The 13,667-nt window shown below is 39.8% G+C and overlaps 1 protein-coding gene across 19 annotated transcripts in view; it reads right to left on the bottom strand.

Annotated features, from left to right (window-relative positions):
• Nucleotides 1–12,267: 12,267 nt before the first annotated feature.
• LOC111155537 (cAMP-responsive element modulator) overlaps nucleotides 12,268–13,667 on the bottom strand; it is a 70,390-nt gene continuing 68,990 nt past the window's right edge. For 11 of the 19 annotated variants that reach the window (XM_022515716.1, XM_022515719.1, XM_022515723.1 and 8 more), the window contains one exon: nucleotides 12,268–13,500. In XM_022515716.1, coding sequence (XP_022371424.1) covers nucleotides 13,356–13,500 — 145 coding nt within the window. In that variant the 3' untranslated portion in view covers nucleotides 12,268–13,355. The remainder of the gene's footprint in view (nucleotides 13,501–13,667) is intronic. The other 8 variants (XM_022515725.1, XM_022515727.1, XM_022515717.1 and 5 more) reach the window with 1 other exon arrangement.

The following is a 13,667-nucleotide window of genomic DNA, read 5'->3' as shown; positions in this document are numbered from 1 at the left end:
TTTTCAACTAATAACCTAGGCAAAATAACCTACATCATCCCTTTCCATATCACTTATAAAGAGATCACCACTTCTATAAATTCCTAAGCAGCATTGGGATATGTCAAAGAAATGTTTAAGATGAAAGCATCTTAGATCACCCCAAACTTTAAGATGTCTTAGCATTATTTCATTAGTAATTTCCAACCTTTTCCCTATCACACCACAAATAGAAAATGATAGTATGTGTACAGCCCACTGCTCTAGATCAGACCTGAACAATGAGGAGTTTCCAGCAGCTCCAAGCCCTGCCCAGCCACTCCAGGGACTGAGAGCATGAGGCACTCACACTCGTGTACCTTCGTGTTGCCCTAGAGAACCATTGCTCGGCGGGGAGCCTGCTTCCTCCTCTCTCTCTGCCTGTCTCTCTACCTACTTGTGATCTCTATCTGTCAAATGAATAAATAAAAAAATCTTAAAAAAAATGTATGTTTAATCCCCTCATAGGCTTAATTAACAATGGATCTTTTCATTTCCGAGTATTGTTTTCATTCGTTAAGTAACTGATTGTGTGAAATATGCTCAGCCCAAGATGTAAACTCTTTTTTGATTATTTAAATTGAAGTTAGTTAACATATCAGTTTTACGAGTAGAATTTAGGGAGTCATCACTTACATATAAGTGCTCATCCCAACAAGTGTCCTCCTTAATGCCCATCACTCACCTAGCCCGTCTCCACCTCCCCTCCCCTCCTGTTCATTCTCTATAGTTGAGTCTCTTATTGTTTGCCTCCGTTTTTATCCTATTTGTCCTTCCCTTTCTCTATATTCATCTGTTCTGTTTCTTAAATTTCATATGAGTGAAATCAAATGGTATTTTTCTTTCTCTGACCTATTTCACTTAGCATAATACACTCAAGTTCCATCAATGGCAAGATTTCATTCTTTTTGATTGAGATACACACACACACACACACACACACCCCACATCTTCTTTATCCTTTCATCAATTGATGGACGTTTGGGCTTTTTCCATAATTTGGCTATTGTTGAGAATGTTGTAAACATTGGGGTGCACGGGCCCTTCAAACCGGCATTTTTGTGTCCTTTGGATAAATACCTAGTAGTGCAATTGCTCAGTTATAGGGTAGTTCTGTTTTCAACTTTTTGAGGAATCTCCACACAGTTCTCCAGATTGGCTGCACCAGTTTGCATTCCCACCAATGGTGCAAAAGTGCTCCCTTTACTCCTCATTCTCACCAACATCTGTTGTTTCTTGAGTTGTCAATTTTAGACATTCTGACAGGTGTGAGGTGGTATCTCATTATGGTTTTGATTTGTCTTTCCCTTACAATGAGTAATATTGAGCATCTTTTCATGTACCCATTAGCCATCTGGATGTCTTCTTTGGAAAAGTGTCTATTCATGTTTTCTGCCCATTTCTTGACTGGATTTTTTGTTTTCTGGCTGTGGAGTTTGATAAGTTCTTTATAGATTCTGGATATTAACCTGTTATCAGATGTCATTTGCAACTATCTTCTCGCATTATGTCAACTGACTTAGTTTTGTTGATTTTTTCCTTTCCTGTGCTGAAACTTATCTTGATGAAGTCCCAACTGTTCATTTTTGCTTTTGTTTGTTTCCTTGCCTCCAGAGACAAGTTCAGTAAGAAGTGGCTGCAGTCAAGGTCAAAGAGATTGCTGGCTGCATTCTCCTCTAGGATTTGATGGTTTCAAATGTCTTACATTTAGGTCTTTCATCCATTTTGAGTTTATTTTTGTATGTGGTGTAAGAAAATGGTCCAGTTTCATTCTTCTGCATGTTGCTGTCCAGTTTTTCCAATACCATTCGTTGAGGAGACTGTCATTTGTCCTTTGGATATTCTTTTCTGCTTCGTCAAAGATTAGTTGACCATGCAGTTGTGGGTCCATTTCTGGATTCTCTATTCTGTTCTATTGACATTTTTTGGTCTGGTACCATATCATCTTGATAATCAGAGCTTTGTAATACAGCTTGACATCCAGAATTGTGATGCCTCTTGATTTGCTTTTCTTTTTTTAACATTACTGTGCTTATTTGGAGTCTTTTGTGGTTTCATACAAATTTTAGAATTGTTTGTTCTAACTCTGTGAAAAATGCTGGTGTTATTTTGATAGGGATTGCACTGAGATTGCTTTGAGCAGTATAAACATTTCAACAATATTTATTCTTCCAATCCATGAGCAAGGAATATTTTTCCATTTCTTTGTGTCCTCTTCAATTTCTTTCACAAGTGTTCTATAGTTTTCAGTGTACAGATCTTTTACCATTATGGTTAGGTTTATTCCTAGGTATCTTGTGATTTTTGGTTCAATTGTAAGTGGGATCAATCCTTGATTTCTCTTTCTGCTGCTTCATTATTGGATATAGAAATGCAACAGAGTTCTGTACATTGATTTTTATATCCTGCAACTTTCCTGAGGTCATTAATCAGTTCCAGCAATTTTCTGGTGGAGTCTTTCAGGTTTTCTACATAGAGTATCATGTTGTCTGTGAATAGTGAAAGTTTGACTTCTCCCCTGCCTATTTGGATGGCTTTTCTTTTTGTTGTCTGATCGCTGAGGCTAGGACTTCCAATACTATGTTGAACAAGAGTGGTGAGAGTGGACATCCCTGTCATGTTCCTGACCTTAGGGGAAAGGCTTTCAGTTTTTCCCCATTGAGGATTATATTACCTATGGTCAAAAATGTAATAGTTTTTTTTTTTTTTTCTAAGTGTGTCTTACAAAGCCCAGATACTTTCTAAAGAAATATAAAAATCAAAAACTTCAAGAATAGAATTCTTTTCTAGTTATTATGAAATTTCCAAGCACTTTGAGGTACAAAACATGCTTAACCATTTTTCTGTTTTCAGAGCAAACAAAATAAAATCAAATTAGTTGACTATAAACAGGCATAAACAATCTTAACAATCTTGAGTGTGAAAATGTTCTAAAACTGGATCATGGTGATGACTACATAACTAGGAAAATTTGCTAAAAATCATTGAATTGTATACTTAAAACAGGTGAGTTTTATGATATGTAAATTATACCTCAATAAAGTTACACACAACAAATTAGTTGCAATGCTTCCTATGACCACAGAATGTCAGCAAAGTCAGCTACGAAGGATTTTTCTATAAACCTAAATTTCCAAGGATAATGCCAGCAACCACTAGATGTAGCTGTCTTTCACTACAGAAATGCCTTTGTTCTGGCTCTCAAGTGCCTGAAGTTAGGCATCAGGAATAGGGAAACATTTTCAAATATTGGTTTATGCAGACCTACAATGATTCAAGCAACCATCTTATCCATGGTATATACAATAAATAAAACTAATCTCATGCTACAGTAGTTTTCAAAAAGCAACTAGAAATTCATTCTTACTGAAAATATTAAAATCATTTAAAACTAGTTTTAAACTACTTATGCATTCTAGTAAACATATTATGTAAACTTTAATTATGACAATTTTATTTTATATTTTTTAAACGTACATTTTAAAGTATGATTTTTTAAAAAAGATTTTATTTATTTGACAGACAGAGCTCACAAGCAGGCAGACAGACAGGCGGGGGCAGGGGGGAGGGGGAAAGCAGGCTCCCTGCTGAGTAGAGAGCCCAATGCAGAGCTCTGTCCCAGGTCCCCGAGATCATGACCTGAGCTGAAGGCAGAGGCTCAACCCACTGGGCCACCCAGGCACCCCGTCAAGTATGATTTTTAAAATTTTGATCTGTGGGACACCTGGGTGGTTCAGTGGGTTGAGCATCTGACTCTTGCTCAGGTCATGATCTCAGGGTCATGAGATCGAGTCCCTCATTAAGCTCTGAACTCAGCAGAGGGTCTGCTTGAGCTTCTCCCTCCCTTTCCTTTTGTCCCTCTCGCTGCTTGCACAAGCTCTCTCAAATAAATAAATCTAAAAAAAGCTTTTTTTATCTAAGTCCCCTTAAGTTAGACAAATTAACCAGTGAACTTTTCACTGGTTAATTTCTGGTTTTCACTGGTTAATTTCACTTTTTTCAAGTAACTAGGTAACATGAAAAAACCTTTTAAAAGGAAGACAGTCTCTCTTATTACCTCTTTAGTTTTTTTGAGAACATAAAATGCACTGGATTATAGGAAGGCAAACCCTCTAATACACACTGAAAACCACAAACATTTCTGGGCTGGTGATACTTCCTCTTACGCAGTGCAGCCCTGTTAGAATTAAGAAGGGTGGAGGAAACTTGTGAGCTGGAAATTTTCTCAGTCGCATTTGGGGCATACTTACAAGTAAGTGAAATAATATTTGTCCAAATAAAGTCTTCATGTGTCAAAATCTTAACCTAGGTTTCCCAAATCAAAATGGATGCCATCTCTTCATTATGAGGTCAGTTTTAGGCTAAGAGCTTTTTGCTTTTGAATTCTGGTTAATATTTGAAACAGTCAGAATGACAATTTCTTAGACTAATGATTTGAGTACCAGGAATCCAGAAACTGCTCACAGGAATAAGAAAAAATAGGACTTGATGAAATGTTACTTACATTAATTTTTCTAAGAAATTTGAGGGTCAACTGTGTTCTTTGCAGTATCACCAAATGTAAAGGTCAAAGTAGACGAAACTGAGGTTAAGTGATGTGGCCAAAGTGACACAGGTAGTTAATGAAAGAGTGAGGTCTAGGACCAAGTCTTGTGGCTCACTGCCTAGGTCCTCGTTTAAAACACGCATCCATTATTCATTCTATGCTTTATATTATCTGTAACATCGGGGGTTTTCTGTTGTTTCTGTAGTTCTTTTTACCTAGTATGGATTTGAAAAAGACAGATAATGATTGCTTATTCAAGAGCTATAAAATACATCATGAGACAGTGATGTTTGGGTTGCTAAATGCTTTGGAAGAAATATTCAAGTAATTAGTTATGGTGAAAATGTCTTAGGACTGAGAAAGACATGTGGAATCCTACTGTGCTTTGGTGAATGAAGACTACGCCAGCTGTGGAAGGGCTCCCCTAGCTATTTGGCAAAGCCCCCATGGCAACCCAGTCTTCTTTACTCTCTGCCACTATACTGGGAGCTCCTGTTACTAAGCACTGGTCTGTCAACTCCCCTCGCCCCCTGCCAAACTGCATGATCCTATAAGTATTTCTGGAGCAAGAGCAACCAGGCATTTAATGACGTAAGTCATGTCTCTTGACGAGAAAGATTAATGAGTCAGGCATGTTATGTACCCTTGATAAAAGAGATTTGTGTTCTGCCCTTCAGGGTGTAAGCTCCAACCAAATCCAGCTGGGTAGTATTAATTCAGACATCTGAATAAAAGGATAAATGTAAGTAATACAGAGATCTGTATACACATGCCTGCAAATACAAAACTACATTGCCTAAAAGCCACAACCTTTGTGGCATCAGATGTATTTTCATTTTAACACTGAGTGGTTAGGTAATTTAAAAGATAGTAAGAATTCTAACTGACCAAAGTAGCAGATATGCGTGGGTATTTTAAAAAACTTTTTGTATGTATATCTATTTTCAAACAAGTTCATATTGAAATGGATTAATGTTCTAAAATTTGGAATTTCTAACATTGTTATTATTCATAAGTTCATGTATCACACCAAAAGTCCCTGAATTTAAATTGTTCAAAAGCATACCATTACTGTCACTAATCTAACCTCTAAGTAATTGCCAAATATCACCACGCCTTAATCTTCGATTATATTTTTTTGATCTTTCAAACTAAGATAACAAAACAAATGCTGATCTTGGCATCTACTAAGCAACAGGATATGCTATATATATATATATATATATATATATTTTTAAGCTTAGAAATATCACTGTTCTCCCACAGTGAATGAAAGACACACTTTTCTCAGTATTGTCATAACTTCTAGTTATATGATCGTGTCTCTCTGATCCTTCTGAGCCCCACAGTCTGATAACATGTTAAGATATGAGTTAAAATGCTATCCATGGCCACGACTGAATGACACCCCAGCTAGTATGGGGAGGCAAAAACCCTTTGACATTAGTCTCATTTTCCATTGTGTTCTAACCACTTAGAGTAACTAATTATAAACAAAGCAAAATCAGCAATTTTACTACAAAGTGATTCATTTTAAAATTACTTGTTTACTAAAAATATGACCTGAAAGCAATTTATAAGATTCCCATATCCAATAGTTCATTCCTTTTGCAAGGAATGAACTGTGTACCTGTATAGTCAGGGGCAAATATATAGTCATACGACTTCTTGTCAAATTATTGTTCCTCCTTCCATAATAATTTACCCAAGACTTCCCAGAGTGCTATGAACATAATTCACTAAACTAGATGGGAGAAAACTTTTACCCTCTACCCTCAGGGGACTTTGACATACACTTGGCAGAAAATATTACCCATCAGTTTTGAAATTTTCATAGACCAAGAATGTTTAAAAGAAGGAGTTACAGAAATGGCCCATACATCGTGTCAGGCCGTGGCTTGACACCAAAAAGTCTTGTAGGCTCAGTAAATATTGGATGGGTGCAGCCATGCATGACTTTGGGGAACACTGGACAAGGCCTGACCCCAGACAGTGTTCTCCAGCATCAGCGTGCTTCAGAAAAAGGAATGGAATGGGTTAAAAATAGAAATACTCAGACCTACTAAATCAAAATTCCAGATACATGGAATGCCAAACAGAATCAACATATGGTACAGTCACATTATCCTCTATCTAAAAAGCCCATTTTCATGAAGCACTTCCTTATTTAGGCTATTTACTTCCTCAAGAGTTTACCAATAATCACTAGTTTTAAAAGGTAAGAATTTAAAAGTCTAAGGCAAGCCTGACACTGGCCTGCCATGAGTCAGAGCTTTCCAGAGCTCACCAAACAGTAAGAGCAAGGCTTGTGTATTTGTTCTAGAGACTATTACACCACATGTCAAATATCCTCACAGTAGTAGTCCACGACAGATCTGGCAGGGTCCCTGTGTCCTCCCACTGTTTCAAGGAGACCAGCTGGAGTTTTCTTTGGTGAGCTGTGGGGCTTCATCTATTCAGACCTCAAGGCCAAATGCTTTCTCGGAAGCTGTGTTTACACCAGAGCTGACTGAAAACCCAGTCTAAAGCAAAATGGAAGGCTCATGGTAACAGACTACTACACTAGTTGAGAGGTCTGAGTTATTTCTAGTCTTTTTTTTTTTTTAAGATTTTATTTATTTATTTGACAGAGATAGAGATGGCAAGGGAGGGAACACAAGCAGGGGGAGTGGGAGAGGGGGAAGCGGGCTCCCTGCTGAGCAAGGAGCCTGAAGGGGGGCTCAAGCCCTGGACCCTGGGATCATGGCCTGAGCCAAAGGCAGCTGCTTAATGACAGAGCCACCCAGATGTCCCAATCCTAGTCTCTTCATTGCCAATAGCCAATACTTAAGTCAACCTGAAATTTGGTTTTCTTGTCTCTAAAATTAAAGGAAAACTTACAGTTGATCCTTCAACAACACAAGGGCTGGGGTGCTGACAACCCCCTCCCCATGGTCAAAAACCCACATAGAACTATATCCACATCCACTAAATCCACTAAATACACATATAACTCCCCCCAAAACTTTAATAGCTTACTGTTGACCAAAAGCCTTAATGATAATAAAGTCAATTAATACATATTTTATATACTGTATACTGTATTCTTATAATAAACTAAGCTAGAGAAAAGAAAATGTTAAGAAAATCATAAAAGAGAACACACTTAAAGTTTCATACCATAAAAAATCCGCGTATAAGTGGACCCATGCAGTTCAAACCTGTGTTTGTTCAAGGGTCAGCTGTATACTTTCAGGACTTCTCTTACCTTGAAGATTCTACTTCAATGTGTACAACTCTAGCTTTGATATGCCAACAGCTAGTCATTAAACCAGGGTCATTTTCTCCTGAACAGCACCAGGGATTTTAGAAACCAGAGAGAAACTAATACATGCTTCTGCTCATGAGAAAAGGACAGGTTTGGATATTTGTAGATCTAACAACTTGGAGCCACAGAACTCTCTTTCAGCAGGCCACCACCTGCTTGGCCAGCATGCACTTCTCTTGGTCCCTTTTGGGCCTTTGGTGGGGTTTAGGTCAGAGCCCCAGGACAGAGGCATCGTGCCACTTGCTGGGTTCTGTTCTTGGTCTTGAGCTCTACCAGCTATGTGAACTTAGGCAAGTTACTTAACCTTGTCTCTAAACCTGTTTCATCTGCCAACTGGGGATGATAATAAAAGCACCAAGACTTGTTGGGGAATAAGAATTAAATGTGATAAGCCTATAAGGCACATTGGTGCTGGCAGACTAAGCACTCGGTACATGGAGCAATGAGTTTTGATTACAGATGCATGGTTATAGCAGCCATAGAACTCAGCATGAACCTGGAGAAAGTCCATGAAGTCACGATGCTGCCACAGCTGCCAGTCCTCTCCTCTTCCAGACTTATTCTTACTAATGCAACCTCACTTATTGACTTGAAGGAATGAATGAACATGCGGACTCCCTATATCTCTTTCCAGAAAGTCCAGATCACACAGCTCTGAAGATGGGACAGTAATGAAAGGAAGCATGTGACATGATCAATGCATTAAAGGGATCTTCTGCATGAAAAAGAAACTGGTAGTCGTGGCTGCCCTCCCAGGAGGTAGCTTCAAGTCAGGGACAGGAAACTGACTTTTCACTATATGCCTTTGTATCTTCTGAATTTCGAACCTCAAATATGTGTTACCTATATTAAAAAATATTTTTAACATGTCAATTTTTGAAAATTAAGAAGACACCTTGTAACTTAAAATCAAGTTTACACCTTCCCCTCATGAGAGCTGGGGAACTGAAAGCCCAGCCTCACTCGCCCTTCAAAGCATCTGAGTGCCAGTCACTGCTGTCTTGCCCACGCATGCCCCGAACTGGAGAGGTATGTGCAGAAGCCATGGGAGCTGGAAGAGAGGGAAGGTTCAGCATTATTTCACGTTTTTGACTGGTTTCTGCACAAAGGAACCAAAGGAATTTCTACTGTAGATTTAGAGCAGGCCTTTTGCTGTGATTCTGTTCTCCTGCCCCAGGAAGGCAAAGACCAGAATTAAAAGAAAGAACAGAGAGCAAAGAAAGTGCGCGCGCGCGCTCGTGTGTGTGTGTGTGTGTGTGTGTGTGTGTGTGTGTGTGTGTGTGTGTAGTCCAAAAAACCCATGCTGGCTCAGCTTTTCCACATTGTTTTCCCAAATATTTTTCTAATAAATAAATCTGAAAAAACAGCATACTTTTGAAAATTAAGACTGGCTTGGAAATAACTAAGGGTTGCATTTTATTTAAGCAAGTACAACAAAGGTATAGTAAGGTTAATTTTCCCTTTTACTCATCATTTCCCATCCCTGATGGAATTATGTGTGAATGTGTAAAGAGGATGGACCTGAAAAGAATTTTTCTTTTTTTTTAAGATTTTATTTATCTACGTGAGACAGAGCTAGAGCATGAACAGCGGAAGGGACAGAGGGAGAGGGAGTAGCAGACTGCCGTCTGAGCAGGAAGCCTGCTGGGGGCGGGGGTTGGGGGTGCGGGGGGGGGGGGCTGATCCTTGGACTCCGAGATCATGACCTGAGCTGAAGACACCCAGGCGCCCCCCTGAAAAGAAATATCTTAAAGTTCTTTATAAAAGTAAGGTATCACATAGTAGCACATGACAAAATGCATCTTTGAAGAACAAACAACACTGTGTTAAAAACGCTTTGTGCTAAAAATATACTTGGAATTCTAAAATGTATAAATGTGAAGTGTAGCTATGATAAGATGGATGTATATAGAAATAAGCTGTACAAAGGCAGAAATACTGAAATATGCCATGCTCGAGTAGGTCCAAATCAGGCCTGTGACTTTAGGATGACCCCAGAAGAGATGAGCCACATTTAAGTTCCTGAAGCCCGTGGCACAGGCGATAGAACAGAACAAAGTAGCGCATCACCGCGAAGCCAGTTGGCAGCCGCTTGGCTTGTCCCACACAGGGCCGAACTGCTTCATTATTTTTGGTTCTAGACTAGAAAAACAGTGTGTTGGTTTCACAAGTCCTCATTTAAAAAAAAAAAAAAAAGTGTAGTTTAGGCACTCGGGAAACACTATTAGAAGGCATTGGAAGACACTGACGAGAACTGAGAAGTGTAGCTGCTGACGCGAAACGCTGTGCTTCCGGCAGGCCTGGCGCTCACGCACGTTTGAACACATGGCAGGAGTCGCTCTGCTTCATTTTCCCTATCAGATGACTGAGCATCGGAAGCCCTAGTCACAGCTGACAAGGGGGTGTAATCCCACGATTCAGGGCCGGTGGTTTCTACATCCGCTAAGTCCAGATTCTGGAGATTTTAGGAGAAACGAGCGCGCACGCAGGCACGGCCCGGGACTCTGCACGACACTGTCCTGCAGGACGGACCACGTGCGTGGCGGCCCGCTCATACCGGCTGCAGCCGTACAGTGTAAAGCTGAGTGGAGAGCTGGCGAACCGTGCTACTTTTAGCAGCGAAAGTTTGGGTTTCAGGGACACAGTGAAGGAGCAAGAATCCAGAGTTCCCACGCGCCTCGGGGAGCGGAGAGCGTGAGCCCCCCTTACCCCACCCCAAGCTCTCCCTCACGCCCTGCAAAGCCCAGGCGCGCATCAGCCATCCGGCGCCCGCCGTCTGCCGCCGGTACACCCTGTCTGATCCCACACTGATGCCATATGTTTCACACAAGCCTGAACCCCTCTCAGCCCCGGGCGGGGGGTGGGGTGGGGCAGAATCTTCACTAGGAACCCGGAGCAAAACGCGCAGCCAGAATCTGGTCGTCATGCCACTGTGAAGTCACTAAATGAAGCGACCCTGGGATGCCCTATGTCTGGGCTTCTTGTTTTGTGAGGGAACGAAATCTCCTTACTGTTTAAACCACTAGGGAGTGGGGAGACATCTGCGTTTTGTGACCCCAAGTAATGAGATGCAATCCTGTTCCTCCAAAATAACCTATTTTCTAGAGCAGTGCACACACACGAACGGATGCACACTCCCTCTTATAAACTAAACTCTGGTGTAAATACTAACATTCTCCTAAATTCATCTCCTGAAGTCAAGCTCCTCAGAGAACAGTGATTGCTCTTATTCCCTGTCCAGAATACCCTCCTCCCCAGCACTATCCGTTACTTCAAGGCCCAGTTCAAAATCTGCCTCCTCCATGAACAGTTTCTTATTTAATCCCTGCCTACATCTGTCTCTAATTCCAACATATGGCATTTACTGTCTCTAACTTTTTTACAGCTTGCCTGCTGATCCTTGTGTCTCCCTCTCAATGTCTACCACACTAAGCACACATTTGATTTACAGTGACTGAGTATAAAGCACCATCTTCCTTCACCTGAAACATGGGATTTTCCTTTCCTCTTTTCTTCCTTGTCTTCTTTCCTCATCTTACTTCTCTGTAGAAGAAAAGACAAAAATTTAGGTAAAAGAAATTCAGAGCTCAGACCCTGAAGGAAGGTAAGTCTTTCTAAAGAAAGCCGAAAATGGCATGGCCTACCTTCTGGGAGTTACAGATAAGGGAAAGAATTATGACATGGGGGAACAGCAGTTAGACACCACACCAATGACCTTCTGTTTTTGTACCTCCCTAACACTCTGACCAGGTCTCACTACTGAAAGTAGGGGAGGGAGCATCCTTAACAAATCAGAAGGTACAAGAGAAGATGCAGCAGAGTCCAGCTCATGGTAGGCGTTCAACAAATGTCTCAGGAGTGCATGAGAGAGGACAGATCATCTTATGACTAGAGTTTCAGACTTATACCTTAAAGCTTTTTATTATAAAAACAGAATGAAGTGTAAATACCACTAAGAACACTGCCATCTCAATGTAATGGACTTCATGTGAATGTGTTGACATAAAAATCTTTAATCTGATATAGACTTCAAGCTGTTTTGAAATGGAAAATAAAATCTTGGGTTGTTTTTGTTTTTACTTTAAAACTATTATGGCCGTTAGCTAAAACTCAAAGTAAGGGCCTATCTGCAGAAAGGCTTTGTCCATCATCACATGACCTGAGTCTCTGTAGCTGCTCTTCTATGAAACAGCTCTGGGGCCATCCTTCCCACAAGATGGCAGAAAGAGCATCTGCAGAGAACAAAACCTGGTGTAGAAATTGGCTTGCGTATCCTTGAGGGTTTGCAAATACAATATTAACTTTTACTTTTAACACATTCCAGATATATTAAAAATTTGTTGTAACTTTCATGAGGTTCATTCATTCAAACAGACACTAAGAACTTCTGCAAGATCTTTTATATTACACAATAGAGTAAAAACTGTAGTAAAAGTTCAGATAGTTAAATGAGCACCAAACACTACAAAGTGTAACCAACATGGTTCTATTAAAAACGCTCTTCAACTATGCCATTCAAGGACAGCAATACAATACTTTCTTTACAAAGCAACTAATATAAAAATCTGCAAATGCCATAAATTCATTTATAGGCTCTTATTTTCATATAAGCATGTCATTAGATTCTTTTGATTCTTTCTTTCCTTCAATTCTTTCCTGAGGTATTTTTTTGTGTTTGCTTTTATTGTACTGCTGGATGCATTATCTTTGATCATCCTTTCCTAAAATGATTTTTAAAGACCTGCAAAAAATTTTATTGCATAGGACACTATTCATGACAGAGGTTGGGAACTGCAAATATGTGGCATTGGAGTAAGTCTTACAAATATTGCATTTTAAGAATCTGTTACATACTTTTTTTTTTTTTTACAGCTTGTCTCTTTAAAAAAAAAAATTGAAGTTACAGCTAAGAGTTAACTACGTACAGTGAAGCATTTTAGGAATGTCAGAGGTTAGAGAATACAATGAATGATACAAAGGAAAAAAGCCATAATTCTTGCTGGCTATATATTGTATTGCCTTCAAAAGCAACTGTACATGTTGTAATCAGTTCATAGTTAAATATTTCTACTAATCTGTTTTAGGAGAGCAAATGTCTTTCAAAGTTTCAAGTTCCTCTATGAGCTTCTTGTTCTGAACTTCCAGCACTGCAACTCGACTCTCCAGACATTTTACATATTCTTTCTTTCGACGTCGACATTCTTTAGCAGCTTCCCTGAAAAAAAGTAGAAGCAAAAGGGCAAACAAAACATTTTTTTTTTGCATGCTATGGACAAGCAGACTGAAGTAAGCTTGGTAAATGTGATCATGGCTACATTCCAAATCTTGGAACAGGGTTCCCAATTCAATGTCAAACACTAAGCCAAACTGGATTTTTAAGGGTCACAAGTGTCCCTTCCACAAGTCCACATGGCAATTAGTAGAATTGCTGCATCTCCTGCCTTGATTAGAGTTCATAATAAACAAGGTCCAAGTCAAAGACAGTTACTCTGCTTTATGGCAATAAAGATCTTTGAGGGCCTTGAGTTCCTCAATGAGAGTCTTGTTTTGGTTTTCAAGCACAGCCACACGATTTTCAAGACATTTGACATATTCTTTCTTCTTCCTGCGACACTCCCGGGCAGCTTCCCTGGAACCAACACAAAGCAAATGACTACAGGAACAACCTCCCAGCACGATCCAGACTGGTTCAAATGAACTTCTGTCCCCCAAACTCAAAGACCAATCAATCCTAGGCAAGGTTTGTACAAAGCCACACAACGAATGTAACCAAGCACATGCCTTTTGTAAGAATAC

This window comes from Enhydra lutris, unplaced genomic scaffold (genome assembly GCF_002288905.1).
Source record: "Enhydra lutris kenyoni isolate GAN:26980312 unplaced genomic scaffold, ASM228890v2 scaffoldscaffold42, whole genome shotgun sequence".
Taxonomy (NCBI): domain Eukaryota; kingdom Metazoa; phylum Chordata; class Mammalia; order Carnivora; family Mustelidae; genus Enhydra; species Enhydra lutris.
This window is presented reverse-complemented; position numbering and strand designations above follow the sequence as displayed.